The sequence below is a fragment of the Sinohyriopsis cumingii genome, chromosome 10, assembly GCF_028554795.1.
Source record: "Sinohyriopsis cumingii isolate HCF-2022 chromosome 10, ASM2855479v2, whole genome shotgun sequence".
NCBI classification, from domain to species: Eukaryota; Metazoa; Mollusca; class Bivalvia; order Unionida; family Unionidae; genus Sinohyriopsis; species Sinohyriopsis cumingii.
Genome location: NC_142970.1, coordinates 20,794,422 through 20,810,024, shown reverse-complemented (window position 1 = coordinate 20,810,024; position 15,603 = coordinate 20,794,422). Strand labels below are relative to the sequence as shown.

Sequence of the window (15,603 nt, the reverse complement as noted above, 5' to 3'; positions counted from 1 at the left end):
AAATGCAATGGGGGCCCTTGCTAGACCACAAATGCAATGGGGACCTTACTGGGTGACAGATGCAATGGGGCCCTTACTGGATGACAGATGCAATGGGGTCATACTCGATGACAGATACAATTGGGCCATACTGGATGATATGCAATGGACCATACTGGATGACATATGCAATGGGGCCATACTAGATGACAGATGCAATGGGTCCTTTACTGGATGACATATGCAATGGTATCATACTGAATGAAAGATGAGCAATATTTTCATTCAACCAACAATACGTCACAATATGTCTTTTGCTGAAACCCTCCTCATGTCGATATAGCTTTTATTAGGGATAGTGATGACAAGATTTTATAGAGGGCCAACATAATTGAGATCAGATCAGCACAATTTATTTAGGACCAAATGAATATCTTCTAATATTAAACTCCATGCAGATATGACTTTTAATTTAGACGAACTAGACGATTGTCAAGATTATACAAAAACGGCCACGCTGGATATATTTGTAGTATTATGTGACTTAAAGCTGAAATATTCTCTCTGTGTGATGACTCTGACTTGTTTTCGATTTTATGTTCACCACTATTTGGAAGAGGACTTTCAATGGTATCACATGCAAACTGGACCTCTGATGTCACGGATGTATATGATGCTAGGTTTTATGGACCAGCAATTAAAAACGGAGAGTACTAGGTCAATTTTTGACAACACTAATAAAAAAGATGCAATAAATGTTGTATTTGCAATTTTTGAGAAGATAAATTATATTCCAGTTCATTCTTGTAAGTACGGAAAAATGTAAGGCCATTTAATTTTGCCAGGCTTAAAAGTAAGCACCTACCCCAATGTGGTTCTTGTGAACGTTTTGATGGACAATGCACTCTGACCCCATACCTAAACATAAAATTCAGAAGATTTTAGATGTGGTGGGTAAGATCAGAGGAAACTGACTAGCTGGTACAACTTTCTGTTCAGGAGTGCCACAATGATTTTGATGGTGGCTGCAAAGATGGCTACATCTATTTTGGATGCCATTTTGATTTCGGATTTTGGCGTTAAAAGCCAGATTTATTCTAGTTGATGCATGTGTTAGAGAAAAATTATTTTTCAAATAATTTTACACATGGATTAGGAAAAGACGAAAAATACAGAGATACATACATGAAGTACACAATACAGCGTTCCATTCTATGGCAGCGTTATGCCCCTTGCAGGCTGCTTGGAAAGGATTTTAATACCGGTCATGGTGTTAAAACAACAAAAAACAAACCTTGAAATAACTCGTTTTGCTAACTCCAATACTAAGTTAACTTCTTTCTTACAGCAGGGCTAAATTGTGGATATGAATGTATTAATACAGAGGCGTTTTCTACCAAGATATTAACTGAACATGGACTACCCCTAGTGGTAGAAGACTACATTGGTCCTTTGTTCAAATGAATATTTTCTGATTCCAAAATTGCAGAAAATATGCATGTGCATGAACAAAATCATCTAATATTGTTAGGTGTTTAGTAGAAGATACTTCACTTAAAATTGCAGAAGCCATGAAAATTGGGCCGTTTAGTATTGTAACAGACATGAGTAGTGATTATGTCAAAATGTTGTACCCAGTCTGTGTAAGAGACTTTGAAAATGAAAAGGGCAAAGTTAAAGTGTTCTTCCTTCATTACCAGAATTAACAGTATATTCCACTGGAGAAAACATTTTTTGTATTTGCTTGATAATATTTTGAATAAACATAACATGGCAGAATTGTATGGGGTTTTCAGCTGGTAATGCATCAGTGATGACTGAAATTCATAAAGGAGTTGCATTCTATATTTTTGAAAAATATCTCCATCATTGTACATGTCAGGTTGTCTCTGTCACATGATGCACCATGCTGGTTTCTGGTAAATTAAAAGGAGAACTCTTGTAGTATCATGTTGGCACTCTATCTGACAATGTACTTCATGGGGACAGAGTTGATTTTTTGTCGATCTTATTTCCCAGCTAAAAGACCCTATTACTGTAAGATATAAATTTTATCCCCTTTGTCAGGTTATGAAAGGAATATTGGTACTTTACCATTCTAATGCTGACTGTGAAAGATTGTTCAGTATTGTTAACAAAAATAAAACTGAATTCAGATCCGGGCTCTGTAACCTAGCACTTAGTGCTCTACTGGTGTGTAAAACATTCACAGTCTCAGCTGGTACAAAGTGTTTTAAAAGCAATATGAGAGTTTGTCGCTTTCTAAAGCTCAAAGTGTTATATACGAAAACTTGAAGCAGTAATTGCTGTTAAAAGTCCAGACGGATAAATAAATCATTGTGTACATATGCTCATTGAATTCTTAGCATGTTATATTTGGATTATTGTTTTCTGCTGTGATTACTCTTTTTGTCCACTTGGATTACACATTTTCCTCGCCAGCTGTTGGCATGTATGATTTTCGATGCCATTTTAATTTCATACCAGATCGACATCACACGTGTTTTCGTAAAATCCCATGCTGATATGATAATTCATTCTGAATTTCAAGATGGCAAATGTGGTGTAAATGTTGGATATTCACGTGTTAACATTTCCAGTTAAGATCAAGCTATATATTGTGTCAGTATATGTTTGTGAGAATTCTCTATTATGTAAAGGAATAAAATCAGATAATGTAAAATGGCCATCCCAAACAAAACTAGTCTATAAATATACCTGTGATGGTTATAAAATAAAATCCATCAGTTTCAAACAGTGAGGGGAATTACATCTGCCTTAACTTTTCAGATCTACTGAAGAATCAACCCAGAATTAAAAATAAAATGGCGTAAATATTATTAAAGGTGTATCTTCTATCATCTCATGCATCAGATGTTGCGTAATGTGATAATATAATTGTTGGAAGTGAGCTATCAATACAAAATATGGTAAACAATATATGATGCATCAATGAAGTACTTACATTTCTTTGTTCTTCTAAATCTTTATGACTTCCTTCTGCAAGAGAAAAAATGTCTCAGCTAATTATCAATACACCAAGACAATTAATTTGAAAGAGGTATTTATTAAAATCTGTACAAACTAATAATTACAGTAAAATATGTCTGGAAACAATTCAATTGAACATTATAAATACATGTAGATTACTTAACAACATTAAAGTGAACATAATATAAATTGTATAACAAAAAACTATTTATTTATATGTAACTTCATATCAACATGACAACAATGCATGACAAAACTGTCAGGTTGACATTTTGTTTTCTAGATTTAAAATGAAATCTTTGAGAATTGTCAATAAATGAAGTTTGTAATTTTATTTATGCCGTCATTAAAAGATTTTTTTATGTCAATAATATATAAGAAATATGAATTACCGTGATACACTGGTTGGAATACAGTAATGTCACTACTCCACCTGCATGTGGCATACAGACGTCCATTGTCCCAGAATATTGCTTCGAGTGGAATTCCCTGTGTGAAAATGGCGACAAGTTGACATGAAGCTGTAAGTTGATGAATACTGAAATCATCAGGGAATCCATGGTTACATACGAAAATATTCCCGTCTTCATTGATAACGATTGATGTCGGCCACTGTAGACGTTGATGTTTGTATGTATATTTACATTGTTTGGGATTCAAAATGTCGAATCCATAGACGCCATTATTATCAGGGGATTTAGCACCAGCATGACACGAGATATAAATAGTGTTGTCTTTTGTTGTCACTCTACTCAAACTCCATCTGTCACCTTCACAAATCTGGTGAATTGTGTCAACATGTCCGTCATCAAGTGACACAACACACCAGTACATTGCGTCCTGTTTAACACCACTGACAACAAGACTGTCATTCAATCTGACAACACCATAATATTTATCCATTACTCCCTGTATACGTAAACGCCTGGTCGTTTTAATAGCACGTGACATGTCTGAAGAATTAATGGTCATCATTTTTATCAGACCGTCTTCATGAAGGACACAATTTGTCATGGCGTCTATCAGACACATGTCACGTGGTATTGACTCCAGTCCGTCTGACGATGCCGGGCATTTTCCATCAAGGAGTCGATGGATCCGGATTTTCTTCGTCTTGAAGTCTAGGACAACTATCTTGTCTTGGCAGACGACAATAGATGTGTACCAAGGGGACTCTTCGGCTGCGGAAATAATGTGATATAAACATGAATAAACATCCACACAAAAATATTAAACATATATAATTATATTAAAGTATGAAAGAAACTTTTACATTTGTAGTGTGTATCTATTAATACATTAAAAATAATTTAATTAACTATATTTATGACTTTAAATATTCATTCCTGTTAAACTAGTTCTAAATTGAACTGTCAGAACATTGCAATGGTCATGATGGTTGTCGTATATTTACTAAATTTGCAGATGTATATTTATAGTTAAATAATAAAATGACTTGTATATTTACCTAATATAAACATTACTATAATGCATAATATCAACGTAGACATACATATTCACAAACATACCACACATGTATAATTTAAACACTAAATAACAGACAATTATAATCATCGTATTGACGTCATCATTTTATTATTATTACAAGAGAGAGATTTACTGCGGACATCACACAGACCCAGTAATCACACTATTATAGTTCTGTACAGTATTTTAGTAAACTGAAGATAACACTAATGTGTTAACGGGTTCTGTGTGGAAATTGCTATTGCCCCGCATTTTTAATCATGTTACGGACGTGCAATTCGTGATTGTGTATTAATCGTATACTCTTCCGAAAATAGAGAAGACATATACAGACATGGAGTCCATCCTTACATCTCCGTGTCATGCCTTGAAAGCATCAAGTGAAGGTCTTCATTCCACTAACGCGTAATAACTGTACACAAAACAGGGGCATACATCAAAATGAAGGGGGAATACATTTTTTTAAAGAGGGATTTTAGTCAAAATGAGGAAATAAACGGATCGACTACCAGCTTTGCAAATATAATAATGGCTATCAAGTTTAACGAATACAATAAAAAGCATTATCTCACACTAAATTAAATAGTCAATTTTACTTCCATTTTTAATAAAACCATAACACAATTAGAAACGCTTCGTTAATTTACAACTATATTCGTATCACTTAAAACTTTTAATTTTGTTTCAAATTCCATTAAAGGCCGCACAAAATTGTAGAAAATATAAAGAATTTAACCTGATGATTGCCATTTATTTCATTCTTTGAAAAGTTGTGTAACCATATTATTGGCGATGACCATGCAAACGGTATATCGCGGAAAGAGGGTTGGTGAATGAAACTCATTAAATAATAATACTAATAATAATAATAATAATAATAATAATAATAATACTAATACTAATATAAATAATAATGATAATAATAAATCACTCATCTAACATTTCCCTGTCATACCCAAGATTTAGTCGTTACACTATATGTATGTACTACCCTGAGTATTTAAATGAATGTCCGTATTAATACACGTCTTAATTCATTTACTTGTCTGCTGCATTTTCTCACATTGGTATGCCTGCCTTGGATTATGACGTCTGCATTGACAAGAACGCTGGCGGAAACATGCAACATGGAGAAACGTACTTATTTACAAATCCGCGAAGCCCGATGTACTAATGTTTACATGACACAGGGGTCAAAACAGCGGTAGCGATTCATTCTAACATAGTCTGAGTATCGATGTTTGAAGGATCACTTGTCTTCATCCGTATCATAAAAAACCTCCGCCTACTAAAACCTAAAACACTCTCTGGGAAAAATGTAAATGCCATACAAACATAACGGAATACAGATTATACACGGGTTTATGTTTTAAAGATTCTATGTATTGGTAAATTAGTTTACTTTATAATATAAAACAAGAATACATCGTCAGCTTTTAAACAAATGGTTATCATGGTTGTTACTGTTGTTATGTGCATACTCCTGGTAAACATTTGCTGCGATCGAAATAATAACATTTAAGATATTTAAACATGAGCACTGTAAATGTACCTGGGGTTATCACTTTTTTGTATAATAGTTCTGATATTAATTTATTATTTTTTTCATGAGAAATATTTGTCAAGCCTGAACATCCGAACTAGTAATATATTATTTTCGATTTGTCGAGTTTTATTTCCCTAAAGTGTCTTGCACCATTTCACCCTGTTCAAGAATAGTAAAGAATCAATTATGTCAAATGTCGTTAATGTAATTTCTCCTGTGATAGATCACGAAGAAAACTTTTCGCTAAGAAAGTAGCTATCTTTGTGAGGAAAATAAATGCATTTTCAACTTAAACGCATGTATCCTGTCCGTATCTATCTATCTATCTATATATCTGTCTATCTATCTATCTATCTATCTATCTATCTATCTATATATCTATCTATCTATCTATCTATCTATCTATCTATCTATCTATCTATCTATCTATCTTATTATGACTAGTTACTTATATTCACGAAAATAAATCGCTGTTCTTCCATAAAAAATACATTTTCATATCTGATGACGTGTGTTTTATTAACAAAAATTATATTCCTTTTCTTCGAGTTTCCCTTATATTTTTGCAAAACTTCACTGTAACTTTCTGACAAGCTAAAACTAGTATGTACTTTTGAGAAAGAGAGCAGCAGAGAGGCTGAATATCCTCTAATAGGTTCACTCTCCGTTTTGCAAAATATACCTTGGAAAACAATCGCACAAAATCGCGATTTTTCTAAGTATCCGACATGAGACAGCCATGTTCAACGAACTTAATAGACTACAACTTGACTTACTGTCTATCGCGATTAGAGAAAAAAATCTCAGGAAAATAAGCGAATGTGTCGGTGTCAAGTTGAGAGCCCAGCCTCTTTGCTAACATATGTATTGTTATAAATCCGTGTGGAGTAGCTTGCGGGCGTGAACAGAAGTTGAACGATTTAATCGAACACTTGCTGAGCTGTTATTTGGATATCAATATGCAAAGGAATTCATTCAGTACAAGATATCTCGCGAATGGGGTGCAATATTACCAAGCGTGATAACTGCATTAAATAATTAAATATCTCGAACAACTGCTTAAAACCCGTTAATGCAATCAAAAGCGCGCGTATAACTATACAACGATGTGATTTTCCGAAACAACCAGTGCTGGGTAATGTGACTGTACGATATTTATATGAAACGGGTCGCTCTCTTTCATGCAATCGAACAAATTAGGTCAGAATTATCTTATGAATATGAAGCAAAGAAGATAATTAATACTCGTGTGATGCAACTAAGGAAAATTATGTCAGATGGTGAAACGATCGAAAACAAAAGTTAGACTATCAAGTAAGCACGTGAAAATCAAGCACGTGGAAATTAAATCGAAAGTAAAAAATACATTTCGGATTACATTTAATAGATTTTAGTACAATATTTTATTTTATTTTTGTTTATCACTGAGAGATTATTTTTTTGTTTGTTGTGTTATTCACCGAAAATTGTTGGATTTGTATGATTTCGACTACCTTATTACTTTCAGAATTAACAAATCAGTCGATTTGTATGAGTTTGACTACCTTATTCCTTTCAGAATTAACAAATCAGGCTGACTTGAAGATTAAAAATCCTTGAAAATCGTAGATTTTTACGATTGGAAATCCTTTGGATTTCACAAGTAAATTAATATTTGAAATATGTTTGAAATTTATTTTTCATAACAGACGATTATGGCATCTTAGATATACCGGATTGATCGACTTTTGTACAATCAGAAAACCTGACGGTTCTTTTGGAGTGAACGAGTAAAGAATAAATTCTTGCTGCGTTTGATTTGATATTGTTGTGTCCGTGCTATAGCTTCCATCAATTACATCACACACAAGATTGATCGCGACCACCGGAGTTATATTTAGGATTTCCGGAGATACATGTCGTCGTTGCCCTTGTGGGTCATTGTTTTTTCAGAGGATAGTGTTGTTTTTTTTTCCATTGTTCAAGTATATCAGGAAAGTTTTCGTTGATTACATCACTGACTGATTTTTTAAACTCAGCTGGGAAATATAAAATTTACCAGATCAGCTTCTGTTATCTTGTGCGTGTCAGGAAATTTTGCTTTAGTTGAATTGTGCAGTTAATTACCGCGTACACACAAACTTGATTTATATATCTTAAATCGTCTCTAATTTTATTTAACATTTTTAGGTGCTTGATAATATTTTTTTCATCTGAAATATCAATAAGATATTCTATAAATTACTGACGTAACTTTTTTTACTTCATTGTTAAAATAATCAACAACGAGCTCGATAACCCTTACAATATATCATTCATTGATTTCCACTTGCTGGTTTCTCTAGATAAATTCACCATCCTGCAGATCAACCAGAGTAATATCATTTAATCTTCTATCTGCCATTACAGGCCATCCAAACATGCCCAAAGGATTATACAATCTAACAAATCCAGAAAGAAAAAGTATCAATGGTTGTTTGTCTGTGACATACTCAGACATTTTCGGTTCAGGTGGCTGTGGCGGTGCTTCCGGACCAACTTCTGGCCAACCTAATATTGTTCTGATCGATGATTGATATATGTACACAGATTAGTCAGGAGAGTTTATCTCAATCGCGGAAGACAGCGTTGGTTCGTGAGCAGTTATTGCTATCTCGGATTCTTTTCTTGTAATATTTTGTATTCGACGTTGTAAATCCTCATTGATTTCTTCGATTTGATAGCTTCCGGTCAGTATCCAAATGACTTTCTAGGCGGGAGTGCCATCTGGTTTATTTTCATGTGCAAACACAAACGAATTATTTACTGGTAACACACTAACTGATTTTGATCTGATATTTGTCCAGCTGAGGTATACTCGTAATTGTGCTAGTGAAATTTCGCTTACCGGCATCGCACGTGGAAAATTAATACTGAATTCTATTTTGGTTGAGCTTACTGTTATCGTTGAGGTTTGGTATTTGCCGCTATCTGATGCAGTAGTTCTGTCATTATTCGTTTTCGTTGTTTTCAAATGGTGGACTTCATTTCATATCTTAACCATTAGGGCAAATTCGGAATCTGATATGTTTTCATAATTTACCGGGATCACCGCTGATAATACTACTCTGGTGGATGCAACTAACGCGGACACTGAATAAACTAACGCGTCCAGAGTGATTACACGCCGCTTGTATCTTTTACCATTTCTCGTGCACGTGTTGATTATATTTTTGAACTCTGCCATTTGTTCACTTGATCGTATCTATATTGTTGCGCATCTACTGTTATTGTTGACTTAGTTTTTGTCGTTGACTTCGTCATGGCCATTTATTATTTTACGCAGTAACCAAATGAGGAGTTTCAGCTACAAATTCCTGACACCACCAGTAAGATGTTGCGGTTAATTTCTTATCGGCTGCTTCAAGTATAAATGTTTCTTCAGTTCCGCTAATCAGTATGATAGCCACAACCCCGCAAAATTTGTCGATGGAATTCCTCCAAGAATACGTTGTAAATATCTCAAATTTTGCAGCAGTGAACACAGACAGCCTATACACACCAGTGACTGTTGCGGTATGTTTAATAGTATTATTTTGTTTTGACCATCTTGCGAATCCTGATAATACCGTTTGTACGTTGTTGGTAATATGCCAAGGAGTTACTCAAATTAATTAGATTAATTTTGTTAACAATCTCAGGAATCGACGCTACGAAATCTTGTGTTTTCTTAATTGTATCAATGTTGTTATCAGAAGGTTTTGCGTCAACAGTGTGCGAAACATAAAACTTTTATGTGGTTTCGTTGATTTGTTTAAAGTATCTGCGAAGTCTTGCAAACGTTATACTCGGCCCGCAACTTGGATACTTTAATATCTACGGTGCCATAGTTAACGTCAACATATTTTGTTGTTGTCGCGTCCTCGTCAGATGTTGGATCTCTTAAAACCACTATTTTGTTTCCGTTTATGTTGAGTTCATATGTGAATGTGTCATCGGTATTTTTTAAACGATTAGTCACACGTTTTGCAATTTCATCTCTGATGGTTGCAAATGATATACTTGAGTCTCTGATTTTGCCGCTGTCAGTAAACACAGGGATGTTATCCGTTACAGCACGGAGTACTCGTCGAACTATGTCATTCCATTTGATATTGCTGGCTTTTCGCTAGCCATATCGATTCTGAAAAATAACAACCTCATCTTGGTCTATCCCAGATAAGTTTAAAATATTATCGATTTCATCTTTAGTCGCATATTTTGATAAATCAATATCATTACTTTTTTTTTGCTTTTACTTGTGCTGAGAGTTCTTCCGTAAATATGAACCTTTATTCTTTAGGGATTATTTAAAATGTTAAATTTATCCGCGGTATACCCGTGCACGAATTTTGAGCTGGTTTGGTTGATTTTCATAACGCATCAAGCACATTAATTAATTCACATCCGCATAAGCATTTCAATGAGTTCCAGGCCGTTCGCTGGTATCGAGATTAATAATTATTGTTTCTTTGTTTCTTTGGTATTAGGGTGGCTCTGTAACTGATCTCGCATAAAAACACCTCTGAATTGTTTTATACTTAATTGTTTAGTGGCATCGAGTAAATCAAAAATTTGACATCGGCGTTTAAACCGTTCTGGGTCCCATGAGGTGGAGTTCCTGCAAGTTTTAGACCCGCTCCCTTTTTTATAACCTTTTCCAGTTGCTTTCTTTAATGTCTTTCCAGCAGCGGTTCCAATTGCTCCGAACGTTTTGCGACAGCAGATGCCCCATCAGCGGCTATGAGCGCTTGTATTGCTACGAGAAGTGAAAATATACCACCGGTTTTAATTACATTTTTGATGGCACTTAGAGATAAAATCAAGTTGAACTCCGGTTTGTACTTGGTGCTCTTTATTGAAATGTTTTAGTTGAGTCTTAGTCAATGGTAGCTTGTTTGGGCCACCACTAGACATTTGATCATTTTTTTGTGATTGTTGCCCTGCATTTGTTTGCGTTTTTTATTGTAATGTTTTCACCTGACCGGTAGTCAGAGTGACCTTGACGTGACTGTATGACATTTTTATAATTAATGCGATTGATCTAATTGTCTACATGTTTTCAACTGGAGCATCAATTGCTGTGATTGCTCTGTAATTATCTATAGCTCCTTTTAGCACACGAGCTCGAAAGTGTATCTCAACGGCAGATTGTCAAACTAAATCAAGATGTTCCAGTGAAAAGTAATAGATTGGATAATATGTTGTAAAATTTAATTGTGATATTTGTAAGTCAGTATCTATATTTAAATCACGTCCTAGATATTTTGTCAAACGACGATATACACGTGCAACATGATTAGTATTAAAATCTAACAGTATAGTTTCAGATGGTTCTTTATGTCCGTTTATTCTTAAGGAAACGTCAGAAACACCAAGTTTATCAAAGATCATATGACTCCGTGTTTGCTAGCTTAATCGTGCAATGTCTTGAAGAGCAATGAAAATATATCGTGGTGCAGAATCCCCCTGCTGCGATGCTATATGCCATGTAAATGTACCATTACGATTACTTTGAACACTATCTGTGATTACCGTAAGCCATGATAACAACGATTTGCCACCTTGATTCATAAAAGAAAGTAATCGCTGTTCTTCAGCAATTGGCGGAGTCATTACCGGCATCCATGACGAAAGATATGCTGGTATTACTCTCTCATCATCACCTATGGGTCGGCTGATATCATCATTCTCAGTAGCTTTTCTAAAATGCACAACTGTGTGTTTTGCTCCAAAAATTACTTTTCTGACATCTCTACAAAATCCAAATATATGCGACAGCGGAATTGTACATGAAAAACATATACGATCATCTTTCAACATTAATTTACGCGTTGTAAATCCTAAATTAAAGTCTGCATTAGCACCATGAACCACCGGCCATACATCAGTATCAGCGTTGTTAGCATTGATTCTTGGTCGTCTTATATTGTACTGATCGGTGTTAGGAAAATCAGAAGTGTCCTTAGCAAACATCATTGATGGACCAGCTGATCTTGTATAATCATCAGAATATCTTGCCAAACTTATTATTGTTGTAGCTACATCATCATTACTTTCAACTGATTCAATTTTTTCTCCATCAATCATATACGAAGCTCTGTCAAATAAGGCCATAATTCCATTATTAACAAAACTGCCTTTAACACCACCTCCGTATTCCGTATCATCTGTTCCTATAATTTCACCTTCTACTTCAATAAATGCTTCAATGGGCAAGAAATATATACTTGTATCTTGAACTTATAATTCAATTCGTCCACGATGATCTGGATTTCGTGCGTCATAAGACTAAGAATATCAGGCACTGATTCATTCTTAAGAACCGGTTCGTCTATGTCAAACGCTGTGTCGGATTAAGGTTCAAACATTTTATTATAATTTGTATCGTCTAAAACTAAGACCACTTCCCGATATCAGACTTTTATTTACTTGTTCAGTACCCTGATTTATAACCGCTGCTAGCTTTTGATTTGCGGCTTGATTTATTACTTTACTGACATTTGCAGGCATCACTTCTGTGCTTGGCAATTTCACTGGTTGGACCGCTTTTGGTCTGCGTATTAATTGTTGTAGTCTGTCCTTGATTGCCAAGAACGCTTTACTGGCAAAGTTACAAATAGCACCAGGAGCTTTATCAATAATAATATCCATTCTTTCGTTGATAATTATTTTGCAATTGGCATTGCTTTGGTGGCTATCCTCGTGAATAAACCCCGAACAGCATCACCCAGTCCATCTACGTAAATCATCATGTATACTGGCAATCGTCAATTTATCACCATAACCTCTATAAGTCTACGATGATAATTGTGTACGATCATTTTTATTTAATTACATATTTATCTAACACTGTGACAATTAGTCACTATGATAATCATCAACGAGCTCATCAATAAGTTCTCGGTAAAAATTAATGTCCATTATGCCACCTTGAAATAATCGTCGAAATTTATCAGCTGCTTCATTAATTATTTCTGGTGAGTTATTTCCAGCTCGTTTTCCTCCTATGAGAACTTCTAGCCGTTGCACATCCTCGAGAATATTATTAGGACAGGCAATAAAACCACTTCCTAAACCACTTCATGTTACACCTTCAGGTGATGGTTGTCTCCGTGGCCGAAATCGCTGCTTTGTTGGCGTTGAAACACCCCATTTTATTTCATTAACTCGCTCAAGAAATTCTCCATATTCGCGTCTTTATTTTTTACTGATGTGTGAAATATCCTTGTACTCACGAAATACTTTAGCAGTCCACTCGTGCTCTGGAGTGTTATGAAACTCTGGCTTTAGAAGCTGATGAGGTTTTTGATATCCCGCTGAAGCAAGCTTACCATGATCAACCATGACTTCTGCATAGCCCTGCTGAGCAAAATATCTGGTTTTTGATTCTGGTTTAAATAAATCCTCGACAATATTTTTAACAGCACGTGTTTTGGCAGCAGACTCCATTGCTTCTTTAATTAGTTTTGGTAATTCCGCGATAACGTGCGATGATGCTGTTGTAGCCTCAGCGATCTTTCTGGTTGGTTCAACATTTTTTAAATAATTGTTCAGTACTTTCTCTAAATTCAACTTGTGATTCTTGTCGTTGTTGTAATTTTTGTTTGACAGAATCACGAATAGGAAGATATTTTTTGATTATTTTTAGTTGCTCTCGTGCTGATTTAGTTGTATATGCTTCACCGATGTTAGCCATTATTGCTATAATACTGATTTAATTAACAGCAGCAGAAAGGCTGGGCTCTCAACTTGACACCGACACAATCGCTGATTTCCCTGAGATTTTTTCGGTAATCGCGATAGACAGGAAGTCAAGTTGGAGTCTATTACGTTAGGTAAACAGGGCTGTCTCATGTCGGATACTTAGAAAATTCACGATTTTTGCGACTTTTTTCGAAGGTTTATTTTGCGAAACGGAGAGTGAACAAGTTAGAGGTTGGTCAGCCTCTCTGCTGCTGAAAGAGAGAAACAGAGAGCATTTGTTAGCTGCTTCCTGACATTGCAAAATACCATTTCCCAGTGGAATATTCTCCAGCAACGTTACATTGCTTACATATTTTACACGATCTCTTTGAGAAAAAGTGTAAACATTCATATATGTAATTAACACATACACAAACACACACACACACACACATATTATACATGACTTTTATAAAATTCCGCTTGGATATTACACATGATTTTATTTAAACATAATGATCCATTTGAGATGATAGCATATTCATCTTATTAAAGTCCAAATTTTTACAATAATTCCGTAAACATATCTTTAATGTCGTCATCCGCGCTGGTTGCCTAGTGGTTAGAATTCTGCCTCGAATGCAGGAGCTCGCGAGTTCGAACCCTGGCCAAGTAATACCAATGACTTGTTTATAAAAATGTAATGATGCTAACAGTTGCTTAAAAAGGTTTTAAACATTATGAGGTTAGTGTTACATGCATGCATGCTTCCAGTTATACGTTATACATTAACAATGGTGCGAGCAAAGATTAGACTCGGGTAACAAGTCTAACATAATCTTCATCCCTAATACATTTTAAACTTGTCTTTTAAAATAAAATTCAAATTACCATTCTATTTCAAATTTATGTTAGCCAGTCATGAACTCACATTCTTTACGTTTTCTATTCGTAATCGGTCATATCGCCGTAATGAAAAAGGTATGACATACAATAAAATAAAAAATAAAAAATGAGTCTTTGACACAACAGATTTCCAGGTGAAGATGTTTAGGACATGTTGCATGAAATATGCGAGCCTGCCTTCCATATTACTGACCATTCTTCAAATATCAGTACATAATATGGAACTAAAAGTTCGTTTCCGACTTCTGAGTGTCTGTTAGTTCCAATCAACAGAAGTGGAAGTTACCTGTGAAGGGGTAAATTTTTGGCGATCTAACAAGAATACATTAGTTGAGACCATATAACCATTAATTAGATTTATGGAGACAGCCGCATATCATATCGCCATACTACCGTGTCCGGTAATGTTCTTTAGAGGGAGAATTTTGTTCTTAATTAGGAATTTGTTTAAACAGCAGCTAGACGGAATATTAGGGATATGGTAAACTTCATTTTCATGACAAATCGTCAAAATTGAGAAATCGCAGAAACTCTGTTACTCAAAGTACCAGGTCAAGTTGACCCCGTCTTTGGCGCCTCTGAAAAAGGCGGCAGATATATTTGATTCTGACTGGTTATGTTAAATAAGGGGCGCGTTTCCAATACAAAATTCTTTAGGTTTTTAATATCGCCCGCATCGAAAATATTAATCAGTCTAAACTTTTACTGCAAGAGGAAACCTAAGAGTAGGACTCTGGGCATTTGCAAGAAATTCTTCGTTAACGAACTGTTGGCCAAAGGGAACTGTTGTCGAAAGATAATAATTTGGCGATTAGAGGGAGGAACGCCGAACGTATAGGTAGTGTGACAATTCCATGCAATTTGTTGATGATATATATAATGCTTTGCTGAATTTATTTACTTGTATTAGCATGAATCTTTTTCTACATTCGTGTAATATTTACTTTATGAAGCATAACTGTGTTGAGTTTATGCCTAGGAAGTCGTGCATTAATCTTCTTTAAATAAGT

General features: G+C 35.0%; 1 protein-coding gene across 1 annotated transcript in view; it reads right to left on the bottom strand.

The window, feature by feature from the left end:
- LOC149789693 (uncharacterized) overlaps positions 1 to 15,603 on the bottom strand; it is a 56,028-nt gene that overhangs the window by 22,411 nt on the left and 18,014 nt on the right. The window contains exons 2-3 of the mRNA XM_089971706.1: positions 3,363 to 4,151; positions 2,945 to 2,979 (exon numbers count right to left, since the gene is read on the bottom strand). Of these exons, the coding sequence (XP_089827832.1) occupies positions 2,945 to 2,979; positions 3,363 to 4,151 (824 nt within the window). The remainder of the gene's footprint in view (positions 1 to 2,944; positions 2,980 to 3,362; positions 4,152 to 15,603) is intronic.